General features: G+C 38.2%; 1 gene segment (V, D, J or C); it reads left to right on the forward strand.

Moving 5' to 3' along the window:
* Window positions 1–15,092, forward strand: part of LOC101397720 (T cell receptor gamma constant 1-like) — a 40,475-nt gene extending 25,383 nt beyond the window's left edge. Inside the window, 4 exon segments of the C gene segment in view lie at window positions 1,121–1,176; window positions 8,609–8,938; window positions 12,291–12,338; window positions 14,509–15,092. Of these exon segments, the coding sequence occupies window positions 1,121–1,176; window positions 8,609–8,938; window positions 12,291–12,338; window positions 14,509–14,651 (577 nt within the window).
* Window positions 15,093–21,765: the final 6,673 nt, after the last annotated feature.

The raw sequence follows: 21,765 nt of genomic DNA on the forward strand, positions 1-21,765 counted from the left end.
TTTGACAGCTCTGAGTAGTAATAACTTAGAATTCTCAAGAAATCCCTTTTCAAACATAATTTTCATTCAGCCCTCTTGTACTCTTCCATTGTGTTGGTGGCTGTGAGTTGCTGTGAAGGGACAGTTGCTCACCGTGACTGCCTGATACCTTCATTCTCATGGGCAGAGGCAATGTTTGCTTGTGGGACTTAGGCTGGGACAGGGTGGATCTGAAGCCGACGTGGGGATCATCAGGACCTGTCTTCTCTGGGTCCTGGCAGATGGACAACTCATCTGTACTCAGAGGAGCACTTAGCTGCTTCTGGCAATTCTTTCTCGTCCTGACCCAAGATTACAGATTAATAAGAATACAGATTGATTTTAACAATAAGATTACAGAATAGCTTCCAAGAGGCTTTTCCTTTCAACATATCAGAGAACTAGATTTTGTTTTCAAATTTTAGTTTAAATAAGGAATCTATTATTAGGAGATAGAATTCTATAAATTTCTTCTTTTATTTCAGGAAAACTAATGTCATCACAGAAATTATTTTCTCTTTTGGCATTGCCTGGTAAAGAATCACATTGCCAAATGGTAGAAGTGGCTTTGTTACAAATGGAGAACTTTGTTTACATGTCTCAAGTATATTTGTGTTAGCATATTTGCATTTTCAGTTACTTAAGAGTTTCCTCTTTTCAGAAATACATTCACAAATTGCTAACGGAGCAGCCCTGGTGTTTGTGAGAACAAAAGGGCCTTTCCTTTGATGCAATCTCTGAGCAGTTTCAACACAACTGAACACCTGGAAATAAAAATGTCTTAGCTCTCTGAATGTTTTTCCTAGTAATTTAGAAGGTAGTTGGTTGACGAGTTGGGTCTGATCTTTTCTTTTTCTGCTCTTATTCTTTCTGTTTTCTATCTGCACTTTTCAATGATTATTGCCTTGGTGGAAAACAGATGTCTAGGTCAATTTATTTGAGGAAAAGTAATAAAATGTCAGATATCACGAAACCTGTATTCAAGGACTTCCAAAGGAACCCAGAAGGTCAAGTTGCCAGTACAAGGTTATTTAACCAGTAGTCACATCATAAAGCTTAGGAGGAGGCTGAATTTTTGTAGAAGGTGTAACCAGTGTGATAGCTCCGGCTGGATCAAGATATTCGGAGAAGGGACTAAGCTCATAGTAACTCCCTCTGGTAAGTAACTTTTTTCAATTTTTACTCTAGTAATGAAAAACTGATAAAAGATTTTTAGAGAAAACAATCTAGGATCACCATTGTCTGACTGCCACATACTTGGCCTCAACATATGAAGAGTAATTTTGCAGCTATTGGTCATTGTACATGAAAACAAAACTACTTCATAAGTTGTTTGTTCACTTCCCTGCTTATAAGCAGATTGACTTCTACTTTTAGAGTACACACACAAAAATGATAAACTCAGGCTAGAAATTAAGATATTTTGAGGACCATGTCTGTAAACCACAGGTATAAGTTATTTGTTAAAGATACTTTTCTTGTAGACTTTCTGAAGTGAGAGATACTTTTATTAATTACCTCTTCTTTATATTTTGAGATAAAACATAGTGCTCCTTTCTCCCACTAACCTGCAAAACCTATATTATTGGTTTTCATCTCATCCCTAACAGCAGTGCAAAAATTACTTCTTATAGTAAATGGCTATAAAACATTAATAAATCCCATTTCTTATTAACCTAGCTTCTTAGAGGTAGGCTGAGATCAGTCAAAATTTATGGTATCAACTCTTGTTGTGTTACCTAGAGATGGGCCAGCTTAATGGAATTTGTAAGCTCAATAAGCCGTTTCAGCTCCAAAGTCCATGAAAAGAGTCTGCGTGGTTTTACATCCTCATTTGCTCGTTTATTTTGTCAGCAATCATTCACTGAGGACAGTTTCTGTACTGGATGCTGGAGATAAAAGGAGGAACAAGACACAGAGAGAACAAGTCCCAACATTTCCAAAGCTTCTAGTCTAGTGGATAAGTGTTCTCTAGTCTGGCTTGATTGGGCCCCATGTTCTTTGGTCTGTGGCTGCCAGAGAGGCAAGAGGTCTTGGATTTATGAGCTCATTTCCTTTCTTAATTTAAGTAATAGTTATTGCTAATAAAATACATATATTTTGTTTGGTGGAAGAATTTGTTAAAATGGCCCCTAACCATCCCATTAAAGAGCGTAATAATATTAGCTAATATTTACTGAAGGCCAGACACAGTGCTAAATAGTTTCAGTGCTTTATCTCATTCCTCAACAGCCCTATACAGAAGATCCTCTTAGGAAACTGAGGTTTAGAAAAGTTCAGTTACTTATCTAAAGGCACTTGTCTAGTTACTGTGTCAAAGTTTGGGATCCAACAGAGACTTGTCTATTACAAAGTGCATTGTCTGGACTTTTATGTGATGTTAGAAACACTGTCATTTTTTGTGTGTGTGTGTGTGAGGAAGATTAGCCATGAGCTAACATCCGATGCCAATCCTCCTCTTTTTGCTGAGAAAGATTGGCCCTGGGCTAACATCCGTGCCCATCTTACTCTACTTTACATGCAATGCAGCCACAGCATGGCTTGACAAGCAGTGCATCTGTGCACGCCAGAGATCGGAACCTGTGAACCCGGGGCAGCTGCAGCGGAGCACATGCACTTAACCGCTGCACCACGGGGCTGGCCCCTTAAGTCATGTTTTTAAACTCTGAATATTTACTCTTCTGTAGCCTGACCTTTTAAGTGGACTCTTTAATTGACTACTTAATTAGTAACTGCTCACAATTTGTATTACTACTCATGTGTGAAAACAATGCTTCTGCTTCTAATCATGGCACTTAAACTGCCTCTCTCCTCTCCAAAAAAGATCATGTAAATCATATTGAATCTGCATTTACTAAATACTCAGAATATGATTCTTAGGGTATCTTGATAGAATGACAAGTCATTTTGACACCATTCCACTCAGTTTTCTTTCTGTATTGGCATCAAATTTGCTAGAAATATTGAAGCTGGTAAAAGAATCATAGCAGGTGTAATAAATCACATTACTAACTCGCATAATTCACAGCTGCCTTTCCACTTATGATGAGACAGCTGCAGAAATACCAAACCGAATAGGATCTTCTGATGAGCAGCACAGGATTTTAATTCAATGTCCTGGAAACCATAAATTATTTTCAGGTCAAAAGGAGCAGTCTTTCAGCAAGCAATAGTGTGAAAGATCATCATTAAGAATTCACTTTCTGTAATAACTCATCTGGTCTACTATTAATGGAAATTGAATTCTGAAAAAAAGTTACTTTAGAATCAATCCAGAAACCCACATTTCAATACATTTAATCAGAAAATACCTGTAAAACATATTGAATATGCACTTATTAAATAGTTAAATATGTTATTTCTGTTATTGTTCCTCTTTGGAAATTAAAGAAACATTAACTCTACGCTCTAGGCAAAGAACTGACTTTATACATGAAAATAGTTTAAGGAAGGAGATTTAGAAGATTCAGGCAAAATGATGAGAAAAGATAAAATCATACTCTCCAATGTATGTGTGGTGAGACGAGAAAAGACATATCCCAAGCTGCCCAGGCAGACGGGGTCAGTTCTTCAATTCCTGACTATGTTCATGTCTAATGTGATTTTGCTTGAGTTTCATCTTTGTTAAATGTTAGCAGGGCCAATCTTTATATATTTATATAAATATGGAAAAAATATGAGTACAATTTTAAAACAGGCACAAAGGGAGATTCCTGTAAAGGCTTTTCTGATAGTGGGCAGAAGGATGGCAGGAGAATCAAAGTGTTTGGCCCTGGCAAACAGATCATTGTTAGAGGTAAATTTTCTTTAAATTCTGTGGTGTAAGTTGGGGAGGGGAGGCAGGTGACACAGGTGCTGCAGGTTAGAGTGCTGGTGCTGGCTCAGAATTCATGGATTCCATCCCAGTTTTGTCATGAATCAGAATGGGATCTCTGGAGAGGTTGGTGACTCCATCCGGGTCCTTGGAGGCAGTCCTCTGCCTGACCTAGCACAGAGGACACTAACAAGGAGTTGACTAGTTAGAGCAACTGTGGGTCCCTAAGGGCTGGAGACTTTAGGTCCATTTGGTATTTCTGGCTTGAAAGATTTGTAAAGAAGTGTAGATATTTTACTTATCTGATTCCAAAAATAATCAATGGAAAAAATGAACAAAAATTGCTACACTTGCCATTTGGTCAGAAGATGATTCATAGTAAGTATCAAAATATTTAACTGCAGGACCATATTCAAGAATGTCATAAGCTGGGTTTATTTTTTTCTAAATTCAGTCCAGTAAATTTTTTCAATCCTCATTAGCCTTAAAGGTGAAATTTTGCCTGATTGAAGGAGGACATCTTACAAGGATGTTCCTAGCCTACTAGATCCACTGAAATGCAAGTTTTTAGAGAATTTTCACAAAGTGGATAAAGTACTGAAAAAATGAAGGAAATTTTATATTTTGATTTCCCTAGTGGTTGTGATCATATGAACAAAGAATTCGTAAGTTGAAAAGCAACTTTCTGGTCTTCTCTTTTGGAACTGACTGCATACTCAATGTACATTGTAGCAATCAAATTAAACAATGGTGACACAGATACAATTCCCGAGGGTCCTGAAAAATGTTTTTTAGGAGAATGTGGTGCAGGGAAAAATATGGACTTTGATTCTGGGTCTATCGCTTTTGGTATAATCATCCTTTAGCAAATAAATTGTGATTTACTTGTTGTTGCTTTATTAAAATTATAAATAATATATGCTCATTGTGGAAAAAATCGGAAAATACAAAAAATAAAGAAAAAAATTAAAATTTTATATTGACAGGTATCACTGTTAACAGTTTGATATATTTCCATCCTTTCATTCTATCGAAGCAACGGTCATCTCAAATTGAATGTTTTGAGGATTAAATGAAATTAAATATGGAAATTACCTACCATAAAGCTTGGGACAAGCTTGAGACACTAGGTGAGAAAAATGTTGATTCCTTCTCCAGAATTCGAATTACTATGCATTGGAATTCTTTATGAAATCAGGAGTACAGATAAACGTATTACTTACCATCTAGGCTGCAGGTAACATTAGAACACATAATCAGTAATTGGAAAAAACTTTCAATTTCTAAGACTAATTGTTACCTGCTTCTGTAAATGATTAGAATATAATAAGCATTATCTCAAATATGATTAGCCCGAATATAAGGTGATCTCTCATTTTCCAGTAGAAATATCTGGCAGTAAAATAAGTTTTTTTTTTTTTTCCTACTTGAACATATAAACATATAGGAATAAAGATCAAAGTCAAATGTACATTTGTAACATTTAATTTCTTACTTGGATTATACCTACACAATTAAAAACTATATCAATAGAAATATCAGTTGAGAAATATTGCTTTTTCTGCCCTTACATTTTGTTAAAAATTTTGTTCAGACTCTTCATATGCATCTGAAACATCTACCTTAGAGCAAATTTCTAGGTCATCTTAGGGTCTGAGTGTCTGTTTTGTGATCCCCATAGGATGATGTCACTGGATATTTTATCTAAAGAGACAATTATCCTTTTATAAAATGAAAGGAAAGCATTTTTTTCATTACTCTGTTATCCTATAAATGTGCAACATAAGCATAAACTGTAGAAATTTTAGTCCCAAGTAATATTACCAAATCCATGTTAAATTTCTTCATTTTCTTTCACCACTGCTAGCTCCAAAACTAGCATTAATTGAGTTCATTTCAGGTGAGAGCTTGTCCAAACAGTATTTTTTGATCACAGCAGAGTATTAGAAGAGCAACTTTTAATATGAGAGGTTGCACAAGGACTGACACATAAGGCGACCCCCGTTTTCTGAGGGATAATTTTGGGAAAGAAAGCCTCACTTTATGTTCTGGCACTTTCAGTCTGTTTGAATTCTCCATGTTTCGTGTCAATATCACAGAGCTAGGATTTGAAAACATATTCTCCCATCTGTCATGTCATATTTGAGTTAGACCTCACTAATAATCAACCTCTGGGGCAGAAGAAGAAACAAGTTATAATGCACAAACTCTTTGTCATTTATTTAAACTACCTATTTCCAAAACCTATTTGAGAAGACATAAAATCAAATACACAAGTATAATTAGACCATGAAATAAAAATAGAAGATCAAAACCACTAAGGAAAGCAGACTAAAAATCGCCTGTGATTATCTAGCAAGGTATGCTCAAAGGTAGGAGAAAAAATGTAGTGGAATTCATACTTTTCATTAACTGATGAAATGAAGCACAGTAAAATTTCAAATAGGACATGTTTTTCCCACCATCAAATTAGAAAAGGACTTCAGTGCATGAGTCCTTTAGGAGGAAAGTGAGGTACAAGAGTGGACACTGCCTTTAACATCCATTTTACAGAATGGAAGAAATGGTCTTTCAGCAAACCCATTTTATCCCCCCACTGCATCAAGGCTATGGGCATCATAACACTGAGTGTCCTCCACAGATGGTGACCCTCAGCAGCTATGGTCAGGCAGGTGACATTTAGTGTCTAACGTGTCAATAGGAGGATTTGAGGACAGGCATCCTGCCATCTCTCTAGTCAGTTGGCTTGAAGGCCCGCTGCCAGGAGTTTCAAACAGAACTTTCCACATGAGCTGGAAAGATGTCAGTTTGAGGCTGAAATTTCTGGTGAAAACTTAGAATGCAAATAGATTGTGCTGTTGATTAGAGAAAAGAGCCATTTGTTTTGGACAACACGAGGGAAGCAGTTCCATATACTGACTGCATGTTATTAGGTTTTAGTCAGTGTTCCCTTCGATTTTCTTAACACTGTGAATGCAGTGGATAAGACAAAACAATGATTCCATATTAATTGGGTTGTGAAAGACACTTTTCCTCTGATGATGGCTTTGAGAATTCCAGGCATATTAGAGCAAAGTGGAATGCAAATGAAGGAACAAGTCTTCACGCTTAATTGCCAGGGATCTAATTGCAACCTCAAAATACTAAATTCCTATTAGTAAGGGCGATGTGGGGTCCCATTAGATTAAAATGTCATTTGGAGCATGCAATCACCACAAACAAATTGTTAATAATAATGATAATGATAATAATGACCATAATAATAATGATAATCTCTATTCTTACAGAGTTTTATATCAAATCACTCTTCAGATCTTGTTTCATTTTGGTCTCACTTCAGCTCTGGTAGGGATCTTGAATTGATTTACAGAAACATCATTGTTTTCAAACAAATAAAGCAACAAAGCCTTTCATTTACTTGATTTCTCAGCCACAGAACTTGTTGTGAGCAAAAGGCACCAGGACCAGAACCATGGTCTCTTGAGTCACAGGCCACCATAGTTCCCTAGAACGTGAAGAATTCAGAGAAGCTAAGTTATTCTAAAGTTTTTGATATGAGTTTATCACTGTGGAATTATAACACAGAACTCCTCAGTGATGGAACAAAACTTGTCCTCACAGGTAGGTATCAGAAGAACGTGATTTTTCAAGGTAATAGAGGGAAGGCAAGAAGCAATTAAATTGAAATAATAGGAATGTTTGGAAAAAACAGGAATATGATGGAGATTGAATGTAGAAATCTTAGGATAGGTCTTAAAACAAATACTTATAGGACAGCATAGACAACATTGTGCAAATATTGGAATAGGATTTAGCTTTGTGTACGTGAGGACTTAACATAAAGCATCAAGTATAACATAAATAATTATCATGAAAGTGTTTGGCCTGTGGACAAAGTTTATGATTACAGGTAAGTTTTGTGAGTTGACACATTTCCTTTCTAATGGTGAGAGGGTATTGTCAAAGAGCCTGGGCTTTGGAGTCAGGCTGACCTGGATCCACCTCTTATGTCCTGCTTATGTGAACTTGGGCGATTATTCTCTGGCCTCAGTTTCCTAATCCATAAATTGGTATGACAGTATGTATCCAGCAGGGATTGTATGTGAATTGAATGAAATAGTGTGAATAAAGTAGTTGGCACATTGTGTAACATAATAGGTGCTGGATACATGTTCCCCCAATTCAAATGTAAAGAGAGAACTGTATCCAGTATGGAGAGTTGTTCGCCGCCAATAATATGTATATATTTTTTATTGGAGTAACGTTGGTTTATAACATTATATACATTTCAAGCGTAAATTGTTAAATTTCAATTTCTGTGTAGACCACATCATGTTCACCAGCCAAAAACTAATTCTCATCCATCATCGTGCATATGTGCTATGTTACCCCTTTTTTACCACAGTATTATTGCAGCCAATAACATAGACAGAGCAGAAATTGTCTAGAGGATTTAACTGTACTTCTAACTGTTCAAATGGAAAATTATCTTACTGTCTACTAACACAAAACAATTAAATTTGGAGGTATGTGTTTCTCTTAACAGAATTTTCCCTCAGGAAGAAAAATGCAATTAAAATGTGTTTATTTTTGTTGTCATTGTATGTGCTTTAAATCTTAATCCTTTATCTTAATTGATATCATTTCTAACACCAAAATGTATTGGCCTCAAAATTTATAGCCAATACGTTTAGATTTCATGAACATATTTATCAGAAAAAAAATTTAATTAATTTAACTGATTCCTTTTAATTGCTGTTCCATTTTCCCCCACAGATAGCAGCCTTCCTACAGACATTTCCCCCAAGCCCACTATTTTTCTTCCTTCAATTGCTGAAGTAAACCTCCATAATGCTGGAACATATCTTTGTCTTCTTGAGAAGTTCTTCCCTGATGTTATCAAGGTATATTGGAAAGAAAAGAACAGCAATACAATTCTGGAATCCCAGCAGGGAAATACCATGAAGACTAATGACACGTACATGAAATTCAGCTGGCTGACTGTGACTGAAAAGTCAATGGATAAAGAGCACAGATGTATTGTCCAACATGAGAATAATAAAAGAGGGGTTGACCAAGAGATTCTTTTTCCTCCCATAATGAAAGGTAAGTGTATATAAATATAAATGTAACCTCCCAGAACACTTTTTTTCAAAGGGGATACCCCACCTTTTCTATCAAGTATTAGTGAAAAACAAACAAATATAAATCTGTCTTAAATGTTCTTCCATTTATTGGTAGCATAAATGTCCTTTTATATCCCCATAGGATAAAAATGGTATAGGCTTTGGAACATAAAAAAGAAAAAGAAAAATTTCCTTAACTTTTCTTAGCCTGAGTTTTTTCATCAAACATATTAAAGTCACAATGATGTTTTTTAGGGTTGATGTGTGGATTAAATGAAACAACATATGTGAAAGCACCAAGCAACTTAGCACACAGGAAATGCTAGAAAAGAGATTCCCTTTTAACGATCTTCCTTGATCACAAAGGAAGAACAATTATACGTCTTTCAGTAATGTTCTACTCAGCAAGCAAAGTAACTCTCACTTTAATCTTGCTACACACGAAGTATAACCCAAATGCACTGTTATTAGTCAGTAAAATGGTGTTTATTTGAGGGAGCCAGAGAGCGGCTCAGCAAAAAATTGAATAATTTGGCCACTGCAGTTTTATTAGGGTCTTAGGTTTTTCAGATTTGTATTTTACATACCATCTTAAGGTAAACTTTCATCACTAAAGACTGGGTAAGGCTTACATGTACAAAAATGCTTTCATTTGACATGATGAATGTATTTCTTGCCATGGGTTAATACAGCTCAGCAAACACTTACTATAGTACTGGCCTGTGCCAAGCCTGGAAGGGACATGTGGATGAGCACACTAGGGTGAATTACTGTCCCAAGGAGGAGGCACTGTTGTAAGAGAGCATATTCTTTTTCTAATCACTCAGGGTCACTCGTGATTCAGGCATGATGTCCCAAAGGAGTCCCTTTGATGTAGATGCTGTGCATATTTAGACAGCGTGAGCAGAGGGCTGACTGTGCCTTGGTCCCGGCAGAGGTCTTGTCACTCACTAGACTCACGACCTGCCGTCCTGAGTATGAAGACAACAGACCAAAAGCCCAAGAGCACCTATAGATAAGAAGGAATCAGTTTGTACTTTTCCCTGTAGTTAATAAACCCTTTCGAAGCTGTGGGGAGCAAGCGCGTAACAAAACATGTGAAGACGTTTGCTGTGCACCAGTCCCAATTTCTGAAGTCAGTCTTTATCTTCTCAAATCCTTAGTTTCTTCAATGATCAAATTAGGTTTGAACACTTGCCTTGGCTTTCTCCTGGGGCCATGATGAAGAGCAAATGGAATAATGTCAGTGAAAACACTTGCTTTTGAAAACATAACATGATGAATTTATTCACATATTTATTGTAACACTTATATCCTTTCCTAAAATTAACTAAAGTAAGATTACAAAAACAGCTCTAATTTACTATTTCTATTGTTAAGAAATAGAGGGGAAGCAATACGCAAAGCACAAGTTAATATAACCACTGGATCTAAGAGTCTTAGTAGGTTTTGATTTTTCGAGTGTTCAGGGAAAAATAAGAAGTATACTAAGTTCCACGGAGATGATTATCATAGAGAAGTTCCAGTTCTTACTGTGTTTTACTTGACATCTATTTTCTGAAACAAATGCCCCCCATGGGCTTCTCAGGGCAACAAAGCTAATGAGGACATTTCTGTTAATGTTATTCTACAGCAAATTTCTAATGCTGTTTCTTGGAAGTTTTTTGTTTTTGGTAAAAGCTAAGAATATAACTTGGAAGAAAAAATCAATAAAGTAATTTTGAAGAAGATGAAACTAGTCTGGTCCAAGTTTTTGACCAACCTTGGTTAAGAAAGAAAACTTAGGATACACACACAGGTTTTATTATGAAAAATTATTACTTTATTGTTTTTACCTCAATTAATGCGTGGTAAGAAGAAATTTTTATTTATCTTTTAATGAATAAGTCACTGTAAGGAAAAGAAAGAGACTTTTAAGACACAGTGAAGTCAGTTCTTGAAGATATTTTAACATCGAAACATGATTATGCTAATGTTTTCATTCGTGGAATTTATTCCAAGTCCGATGTCTCAAACCTGTTTTTAGAGCCACCAAAAAAGACCTAGTTGAGTGCATAGAATTGCTACCAGAACCACATCCATATGGAGAACACATTTAATAGAAAAAGGATAAACCAAAACAATCGTTTAGACTCCGTTATCCTCCATCCAACAGTCAATTATCTTTAAAAATATTTTTATCTTCGTATGTTTGCCTTTTTTTTTGTTTTTTACATTATAGATAAGTCTCACCTCAGGTTATATATATTCGGAGAAGTATAAATGTTTCTTGGCCTATCTTCCTGTCTTTGGAAAAAATTGCACTGAAATGTTGAGCTCCTGTAATAAAAAGGTCATTTGCTAAGAACATTTAAGATATTTAGAAGAGAGGAAGTTTTTACTGTCTACAATGATGGAATTATGTTTTTTCTCTATAGATTATTTTCTATTTCTATGAATTATTTTTACAAAGTACTTTCCACAAGCTCTATCTTTCTGAATCCACACAACAATCCTTTGAACGCTGGCTCTGCCGTCACTGGTATGACTCTCAGCGAGTTACTTATATTCCCATCTTATTTCCTCATTTGTAACACTGAGTCCTCCAAACTACAATTCACTTCATTGTGACTGGAACATTAAAGGAGATAATGCATGTGAAGCATTTAACACAGTGCCTGGTGCAGTAATAAACACTCAAGAGCTGTTAGCTTTTATTCACATCATTGTCATGTCCACAAACACCACAGCTGCAGAAAATCATCTGTACGTGTTGGGGATATTGACACATGCATGCTTCGGAAAGGTATGCCTGATTCCGTTGCGGTCATGGGAAATAGCCTAAACCAGACTCCTTCCAACATGGGATTCTGTTGTGGATTCTGATAGCTGATGAATTTATTTTGGAAGCAACTCTTCGTGTCAGCAACGTATGCTGAAGACTGCAGAGTAGCCACATTTTCTGTTTATTTTTCCATTTGACAAGTATTTCTCCAACACCTCCTTTGATGCAGGCACTGTGCTAGGAGCTGTGAATACAGAAGGAAAACAAGAGAGTCTTGGATATTGTCGTCCCATTGTGATAAAGAAGATAAAATGTATTCTTCGTGAAAGTCAGCATCTTCGTGTGTAAAAACACAGTACCTGAGTTAGATCTACTGAATTATATAGAGTCAGATCAACTATTCCTGGAATCACAGGGCTCATATTTTTAATGACTCTCTCCTCTCTGTTGGCAGATTCTGTCTACCTATCTCTCTGTCTGACTGCCTATCTATCTGCACACACACAGACACACATTGTCAAATTATGGATATGAACAATTGACTAATACTTGCTCTCATTTCTTCTAGAGGTCGCTGCTATTGATTCTACAAAAGTTTGTCTGAGAGATGAAAGCAGTAAGTTTTTGTATCTTTGCCTTCATGTCATGCTATAGCAATTTTTCCTCTGGATAGACTTAACTTTTGAACTTCCCTGGTTTAAGGTAGAAAAAGTAAAATGGCTGGATGTTGCAGAATACACTGAGTCATATTTTAAATCAATCTATCATTTCTTAGGAGTCATCTTAACCTCATAAATGCTGGTTTGGGGATGAGATGACTGAATTAGAGGGTGCAGTGATAGGCTCTGAATTATTTCAACAATGGACATCATTCATTTGCATGGCTTTTGTTTCTAATGACTGAGGAATACATGACATCAAGGTGCTTCTAGATTTTTTTTGAAGTCTTTGGTCCTTGCTAGTACCTAATAACATGAACTGACATGTACTGAGAGCTTCTTATACAGAAGGCATTGTGCTGGGTTTTGCATGCATTTTCTTGTTTAATTCTCATAATACTCCTAGGAGGTGGTACAATAATTTGTTTCCCATTTTACAGAAGTGGGCAATGAGCTAAAATTAATTAAGTCCCTTGCACCACGCCACACAGCTAGATCTGGGATTTTAACCTCGCCACCTGAATCAAGAGTTCATACACTTACTCAGTTCTCTCTTCTTCCTCTAAGATATAGTCCTAGAGCAAGAAACCCCAAAGCCTAGGCCCTGAGATATGATGGACACATGGTGGGAGGTGGGTAAGTGCACGGGATTCACAATATTATAGATTGGACTTGAACCCCAGATCTTTCAATGATTATTTGCATCAATATAGGAAAATTACTTACATTTTCTGAGCAACACTTTACTCATCTGCCAACCAGGATAATTAGACCTAACTCAGTTATTGAAGAGATAAGGTCACCTATGTGGGATGTCTAGCATAGAGTATCTCATTTGTCTGTCACAGAATCATTACTAGTTTCTGGCCCTTTCTCCCTACCTACGAACAAAGGAAGTGAATGGAAGCATTGGCTCTAGCCCTTCTGATCTCTCCTCCATTTCTGATATCAAGGGGGCTCTGGACTTCAGCTAACACTTTACCTGAGCAAGGGCAAGGAGTTATGAGCACATCACCTTTGAGATCTATTTCTACACTGAGTGCTAATCATTCTAGAGTTCAGACTCTTGAAGATAAAACATGCAAAAGGGAAATTTTCTCAGGAAGAGACTCAGCCTTGTGGTTCACTGAATAGGTAGTCTGGCTCACTATCATTGTCGTTAGTTATTTCTTGCCAGCATACATTTCTTGCCAAACTTCAAAAGGTATTAAGTGCAATTATCCTCTAACATCACAGGCAAAATGAGACATGTTTAGGAAAGACAGTTGACTGATCCATGGTCTCCTAAATTTTCAGAGAATTTGGATTAACCACTCTCTTCCATTTTATATAATGCCCTCTTTAGTAAAACTTGTCACCCACCCCACTGTGAACACCACCAAATTTCCATGTAGTGTTCCCTTCATAGTAATCACACTGCATGCACCACGTGTAATGGCTCAGACACTTCTAAATCAGAATTCAATTTTATATTTATGCAGAAGATTTTGATGTCTGGGGTATTTATTGCACTTGGACGTGCAGAATAACAGTGTACCTAAGAATGTATTCTTTAAATTCGTGTTGCTGGGATCAAAATTTGATTTCTGGTGCATACTAAATGTATAATATCAGACAAACTACTTCTCTCTCTGTCCTCAGTTTATTTGTAAAATGGCATGACAATAATACTCTCATAGGTTATTATAAAACTTAAATAAGATTAAAGATTTGCACGCAAAGCTCTCAGAACAAGAGTTTGGCATTTGGTTAGCGGTTAATGAATATTAGCTCTTATTATTATCTAGAGACATGGTGGGGGTGAAGAAACACTGAAAGCTATTTATCACAAATACTTCTTTCTCATTGGACTCTTTCATTAAAAATGCAACATTTTCATATTTTGGAATGTTCTAAGTGAATTTAGGAGAAGTGGTTTATTTATATGACCTCTAAACTGGATTCTGAGCTGTCTTCTTGTTGTTGTCTGTGGTGGTGGTGGGGGTAAATGTTTACTTTTGGGTTTTGGTTGTGCGGGGTGTCACTGCAATGTAGGTCCTCATAAATAAATAACTGTGACCACCCTCCTATTAATATGTCCCATCCTTTCAGAAGAACAGTGAAAACTAATCAAAACACTTCTCTTAGACACCCTGCAGCTGCAGCTCACCAGCACCTCTGCCTATTACACCTACGCCCTCCTCCTCCTCAAGAGCATGATCTACTTTGCCATCATCGCCTTCTGCCTGTTCAGGAGAACAGCAGTCTGTGGCAATGGAAAGAGTTCCTGACAGATGGTGGAAACAAGAAGGCAACTTTTCTCCATTGTTTATTGTCCCTAAAAGTGTCTCATAAAGTGGGCTTTTTCTCTGGGTGTGGGTTATTTCAGTTCACATGTGTGCTTTTCTATTATGTCATTATTGCATCATGGTTTTTCAAACCACCGGGGAAACAAAATTTTATCTGTAACAACGACTTCTGCCATTACTCAGGGACAGGGCTAAGGGGTAGTCCTTTAGCACCACTGTCTCCATGATCTCCATCAGCTCCTCCAGAAACCCAAATAATCACGCCCTCTGAGTACAGACAGCATGCAGCTTCTAGTCACGTCCCTTATGGATCTTTAACCAGACGTCTGCCTTGAAGCCTTCCATTTTACACAGCCTGAAGCCACCATCTTTGCTACTTAAATTCTGTACTTTGCTTTTCATAATAGGCACAATAAAAAAAAAATAAAAATTCTACATTTTTCTATGTGTACCTTATTTTGATAAAATTTAACTGAAAGTCCAGGGTAAGGAAGAGGATGACAACTGAGCTATCAAATCCAGCGTTGGATGTAATAATGGTCAATGCCACAGTTCTAATTCTTTCTCTGAGATAGTGGTTATGATGCTTTCTTTGGGGCACTGGCTCCAAGGGGGCTACAACCAAATGAAGTTTACAGGTTGCTTCTCTTTCAAAGGTCTCCAGATTCAGACTCATTTTGTTTGGGACATTCCGATAGTGTCAGTATAACATCTAGGATGACCTGTACTGCGTGTGATCAGCTCTACACTATTATTTTACAAACACCGTGTTTCCTGTTCCTCACAATAACCCCATGAGACCTTCACTCACACCAAGAGGCATCGCAGTGGAGGGGTTAAGCCCCTGGACTCTGAACCCCGGGTGCCTGTGTTTGAATCCTGGGTCTCGTATTAGCATCTCTGTGACCTCAGGCAAGCTATTTGAACTCTCTGTGCCATAACTTCCTCATCTGTAGAATAGAGTTACAGTGCCCTGTCTCCTGGAGTTATGTGGATTAGATGAGGTAATAGTGCCTGGTACTTGCAAGTCCTCAACAGCATTACCATCCACTGTTGGCAGCTCTACTTTAGAAATAGTAGATACCATACACAGACAAACTCTGACAGTCATCTCTAATTTTATTTCCCCACCGAGTGGTTAGATGTGGATGGAATAGGGACTCAGTGAGTTTCTACTTGCAGCAGGCAGCCTCATTAATCCTCCAAGAGCCCCCTGCAGGTAGGTACAACTATAGTCCACAGTGCATAGATTGGAGAGATTAAATTCTCTGCTCAAGGTCGCTGTTTTGTAAGTAGTAGTCTTTTAAATCCAGGTCCCTCTGAACTCAGAGCCAGTATTTTCTTACCTACTATCAGGTGGCTTTCCCTTCACCCACTGTCAACTGGGAAAAACAAAACATGCACTGCTTGTTTACCAAAGGCATCCTCCAAGAAGTCAGTGAGAATTTTCTTGAGGACTTGTGGGTCCATCTTGTTTTCTCCTCATGTACATACTCTGCCATTGCCATAATTACTCCCTTTGTTATCAACAGTGTGGAAATCCTCCTTTATTCTGTGAGTGTGTATCCTAGATTGGCAACTGTTTTTTGGGGGGCTGCTAATGAAATGGACTGAAAGTCTTGGGCAGAGCAGGCTCTGGGTGTACCATTCTGACACCCCAGCTCTTCCCCTAGACAGAAAGGGCCTGAATGACCTCAGAATCACCTGTGGAAGACTCTGGTTGGTCCAGGTGCATTTCTGAGGTAGGATACAGGTTATACGTAATTTCTGGTTCAGTAATTTCCCACCATAGCTTGACTGCCATGTGATGTGATGGGAGAAACACTGGCCCACTGGTCACACCTGACACCCCATAGTTAGAGCCTCGGTTCCTTGGTCTTGCTCTAAAGCTGTGTCATTTGTTCTTGACCATGTCACATTGCCTCAATTCACCCAGCTTTAGAAGAAACTCTCCAAATTAAATAATTTCAGGTTTATAGTATAACTTACAAATCCAATGATTAACATCCTAATGAAGTAGTAGCAAATGTTGGTATGTTGCTCACTGGTACTAGTCTAAGTACATGTTAACTTATTTAAGTCTCACAAGAACCCTATGAGATATGTACAATTATCTCTGTTTTATAGATGGGGAAAAAGGCAGATAAGGAATAAAGAATGTCCCCATAACTGGATCGCTGATAAGAAACAGAAGTGAGATTTGAACCCAAGCAGCCTGGCTGCAGGAGCTCTGCTCTTAACTTCTACATTTTTTGCTACTAGAGTAGAAACAAGTTACTTTAGTTTCAATTAAAACAGGAAAATTTCTCTCCTTGTCAGCTAAGAGCTGCTGAAGAGAACTTTACCTGTCCACCCATCCTCTCCTTGCTCCTATGCTGTTCCTACAATTTGAGGGACATTGGCCAACCTCCCACACAATATTCATGCTTGGAAGACTTTTATATGCTGACCTCCCACCCACCAATAGGACTTCCGTGATTCAACTCCATGGCACCTGGTTGGATAAAATGAGTACCGGAACAACAGGTTGTATCCACAGGTGTGCAATGGATAAACTAGGCAAAGATTTACACAATTCCCCATAAAAACACTTGTTTGTCAATGGTCGTTATAGAGCTAGAGTCTCCACACACTTCTCCACTATAACAAAGGGAAACTTCAAGGCAACAATTCTCAAAATTTCCCCATTATGAATTCTCTCTCTTGTTTTGGAATTCTTTTCCTCACACACTTCATTTTTGAAGGCTTTCTGTCAATCAAGCAGGACACAAATAATATTTGATTTACCCCTTTATATTAATCAAAGTCCCATATAACTGCCCATTAGAAAATCTGAGTAATAAGAGATAACCAGAGATACTATACCAAAATGATACAGTTCAACCAAAGGGCTAGAAACTCAACATTTTCGTTACCCATGAAGTGTAACCTGGGTAAATGCATGGACTCTCTCACGTTCTGTTAGGCTATTTTTTTGTTGTTTGCTATCTTTTGCTTCACTTAAATAACAGCACATACCGACCACTTAGTGAGCATCGGGAATTCTGTCAGGCAGTTTGCATGCTCTATGTCTAATGCTCTCAGTGTGCCACACACAGGTATCACGCTCACCTCACCGTGGAGAAGACTAGGTCCCAGAGAGGCTAAGATTATGCCTGAGATTAAAGACGGAGTAGTGCCCGCGTCCACATGACTCCAGGTCTGTCTGACTGAAGCCCTGCTGCTCTATCCCTTATACCAGCGGCTCTCCTCTTGGGAGCCTTTAAAAACCACTGAGGCCCAGACTCCATCACAGGCCAGGCATTGGCCTTTAAAAGCCTCCTTCAGTAATTCTTATGTGCACAGGGTGGAGGCCAGCAAGTGACGGAAAGAGCTCCTGGGCTCCAGTGCTGCTGTCCCAGATCACACGCAGTGAGGAGCCATCACAGAGCCCGTCACACACGTGAGAACCTGCTGCAACCGGGAGAGTCAGCACTCCACCCATCGATTTCCTAAGGAAACGAAGGGTATGTACCAAGATTTATGTGCAAGGATGTTCATTCACTGTAGCACCATTTATAGCAGCACCAAATTAACCCAAATGCCTATAAGAAACTGAAAAATAAACTAAAGGATTTCATATTATTGTCTACTATGCATCTTCAAAAAATGTAGATTATTTGCAGAAATGGAAAATTAATCAGAAGGTGTCATTGAAAAAATAATATGCATAGCATGACCCTATAAAAATTGTTAGATAATACCTTCACATGGCTCAAAAATCAAAACACTCTAAAAAATGCATTAAGAGATCTTGCTTCAACCACTGTATCCCCCTCTCCCACTTCTTACAGGTCATGTATTTGTTTCATGTGCATCCTTCCAGTTTTAATTTATGCAGTTATGAATGTATATGTGTAAATATATATACATGTATATATATGCTCATTTCCTCCCTTATTACACAGAGGTAGGGAATGATATACAGTAGTCTGCACTTCTCTTTTCCCTTAAACGTCCTAGAGTTCTCTTTATGTCAAGATAGAGGGATATGTAGACAGCTGCATGATATTTCAGGGCGAATGTGCAACACTTTATAAAATCAGTTCCCTGTGATAGACCCTTGGCTCATTTTCAATCTTTTTCTATTATAAGAAAAGCTGAAATTATAATAGTGTTATCTGTCATTTTGAACATGTTTATTTGTCATTTTGATAGGTATTGCCAACTTGCTCACGATAGAGAGAGCACCGTTTTGTACTTCTACCACACTGTCAGTGAATGCCAAGACCATGCCTCAGGACTTTCTAATCTGACAGGTGAAAAATAGGGTCTCATGGTGGTTGTAATTTGCTTTTCTCTTACTAAGAGTGAGGAGAAGCATCTTTTCATATCTTGAAAGTCTACATTTCTTTTTCTGTGGAATATTTCTTCATGTTCTTTGACCATTTTTTCTATTGAGTAATAATACCAACAAGCATGACACTCATTTATATGTGTCTCTGTATTTCTACAGGCATAGGCACAAAACATGCTCAATGTATGGTAAGAGGCTGAGAAAATAAGAGATTGTACATTTTTCTATCTTCTCTAACTAATCCTTTCAAAGTAAAAATTTTTATATATTAAAGATAATGTCTCAATTGAAATTAGGAAATTTTTTTTGTTTCTTTCTTGACAATCAGCCTCAGTTTCTGTGAAAGACTTTCTTTTGGAAACCAAGTAGAGCCTGCCATCTGGAAACAAAATAAGATCCACCAGATACAAGAAAGGTTAAATTTAATTTAGATCTACACCTTCAGTCTCTAGGCCAAAGCCTGGCCCTCTACTTAGAAACTTGGAACTATTTCTACATTGGGAAAGAGTAGAAGCAAAGAGGGGAAACTTGAAAATTACTGAACGCTTTCTGTGGCTGTCTTCACTGCCGGGCACTACTAGGTAGTGTCTCCTGTGGCCTGAAACTTCTTAGCAACTTCCTTCCGCCCTGGGCCTGAGCTGCTCTGAACTAGGCGGTACAGGGAGGGAGAGCACAGGTGGTGGTGGAGGAGACAGCCTGGGTGGCGGGAGGGGGCTGGTGTGGCTGATGGTGTGTTATTTTCTCAGGCTTCTTTTGTTTACATGCTCTGTCAAATGTGGTTGATTCTGGGAAAATGCTCAAACTCAAACCGGTCCCTACTGGTTGGAGTTGTTCAAGCAGTGGCTAGGGTGTCATAAGATAAAATAAGGGCAGTTAAACCACAACCAACATTGCTCACTTTCAAAAGGCCACAGCTAATAAAAGGAAGAGATCCATCTACATATGCATGTGATTGCTATCAAATATACTCTTAGGCTGTCGGTTGGATGTTCCCTGCTTTTTATACACAAAGTTTACCCCAATTAGCTACCATGTGCGTGGGAATCTTATGCCCAGGACTGTTCAGATGCTGCATCTCAGTCCACTCTCCTGACCCTGTTCTGAAGGAAAGAGCAGACAGGGCATCCTGGAGCACTGAGATAATCCTGACAGTCCACCAAGTACCTGTGCTCCTCCATGGTGTTTGATTTACTGAGGCTGGTAACTTTGGGTTTCATTTTCTCAGTGTAGATGGGGTGACACAGGTCTGTGCCCATGAACCTGGTGGCATGGATGGACTGTAGATGGGGGCAACAGTGATGTGCTTTTTCCCTCCCAAGAACACAGAGATACAGAGGCCCTGAGTTCAACTGCGTAATTGAATGTGGTATACCGCATCATATAAGTCCCCCTAATGAGTCAGAGTCAACCTGAACAAGGCTTAATAGAGGACGTTAATATTAGATTTAACTGTGATTGGGCTCAATTAGAAGAGGGCTGTTCAGCAACATGAGCACAAAGAGCAAATGTCCCCACCTCCACACAGCCAAGCATGGTACAGAGTGGGTGCCCAGGCCCAAGGTCTCAATCTGTTGCGTCCCAGGGGGAAGTAGAGCTCTATCATTGTGATCAACACTTTAGGCTTTCACAGTCTGACCTCATGGACCATTCATATCATACACTTCATTCTTCTTGGTCTGTTCTCTGAGAGCCAACTTCTGGGTGAGCCTTGGTTTCCTATGAGGATTGGCTGCGACTACTGGTTGAGCCCAGCATGTCTGGATGAGAGCTCTTTCTCAGGTTAAATTAATACACTGACGTCCAGCTTAGACATCATCTGTGGGCTTGGTGTAAATGCGACTCCACTCCTGAGACAGGACGTTCTCACTGTGATAACACCATTGAGTTCCTGAGGTTTCAGTCCCAAGGCAGACCCTGGAGCTGTTCCTCGCCCTTCTCCTCCATGGGAAGCTCTTCCTCATTACGACCCGGACTGCCAGCGATCCTTCCAGTTGCATTTCTGTCATTCGGCCCAGTCTTAGAGCAAGCACACATGGAGTTGATTAGATTTGCACTAATGGTCAGTTTCCCCCCAAACCAGCACCATTCCCACTACACACAATTGAGTTTTTCTTGAAGAACTCAACGAATAATGAAAGAAAATTAAGAGACAAGCTGCCTTCCTATGAGGTGAATACCTCCTATGAAGTATTGAGGTGAATATTCATGTTTGAAAAAAATAGCTCACCATAGGATTAGGTCATTTTAATTCAAATTAGCGAAACGCAAAGGGAAATGGGCAACGATTTCACAGTGGTGTTTGAAATCTAGGAGTACTAGATTATTTCAGAACCATACTTCTGGGAGAAAGATACTATTTCATGATAAAAGTAATACAAAATATCTGGCGACCTTTTATATGTTTTCACGACCCCTCCTTGTCCGCCTTTTGTAATTCCAACACTTTTGGCCAAATACATAATGAAAAACAAGGAAAATAAAACTAATCATTTTGATATATTGGGTTTTATTATTTTAAAACTGCCTGAAGAGCCCATGTGCATGAATTAAAAAATACATGGGAAATGTAGGGTGTTAAAAAAGAAATCCAAAAGAAATCTGAGACATGAAACAAAAAAATTCCAATGTGTGAATCAAAATAAAAAGATACTTTGCTTACTAAAATAGTATTATTCCAATATTTTAAGAAATCTTTTGTTAAGGATTATAGCACAAGACTTTTCTGCAACTCTTCATTAACAGATCAGACTCAGTCTCACT

The sequence above is a fragment of the Ceratotherium simum genome, chromosome 1 (genome assembly GCF_057802395.1).
Source record: "Ceratotherium simum simum isolate JZ-2026a chromosome 1, ASM5780239v1, whole genome shotgun sequence".
In the NCBI taxonomy this organism is placed as follows: Eukaryota; Metazoa; Chordata; class Mammalia; order Perissodactyla; family Rhinocerotidae; genus Ceratotherium; species Ceratotherium simum.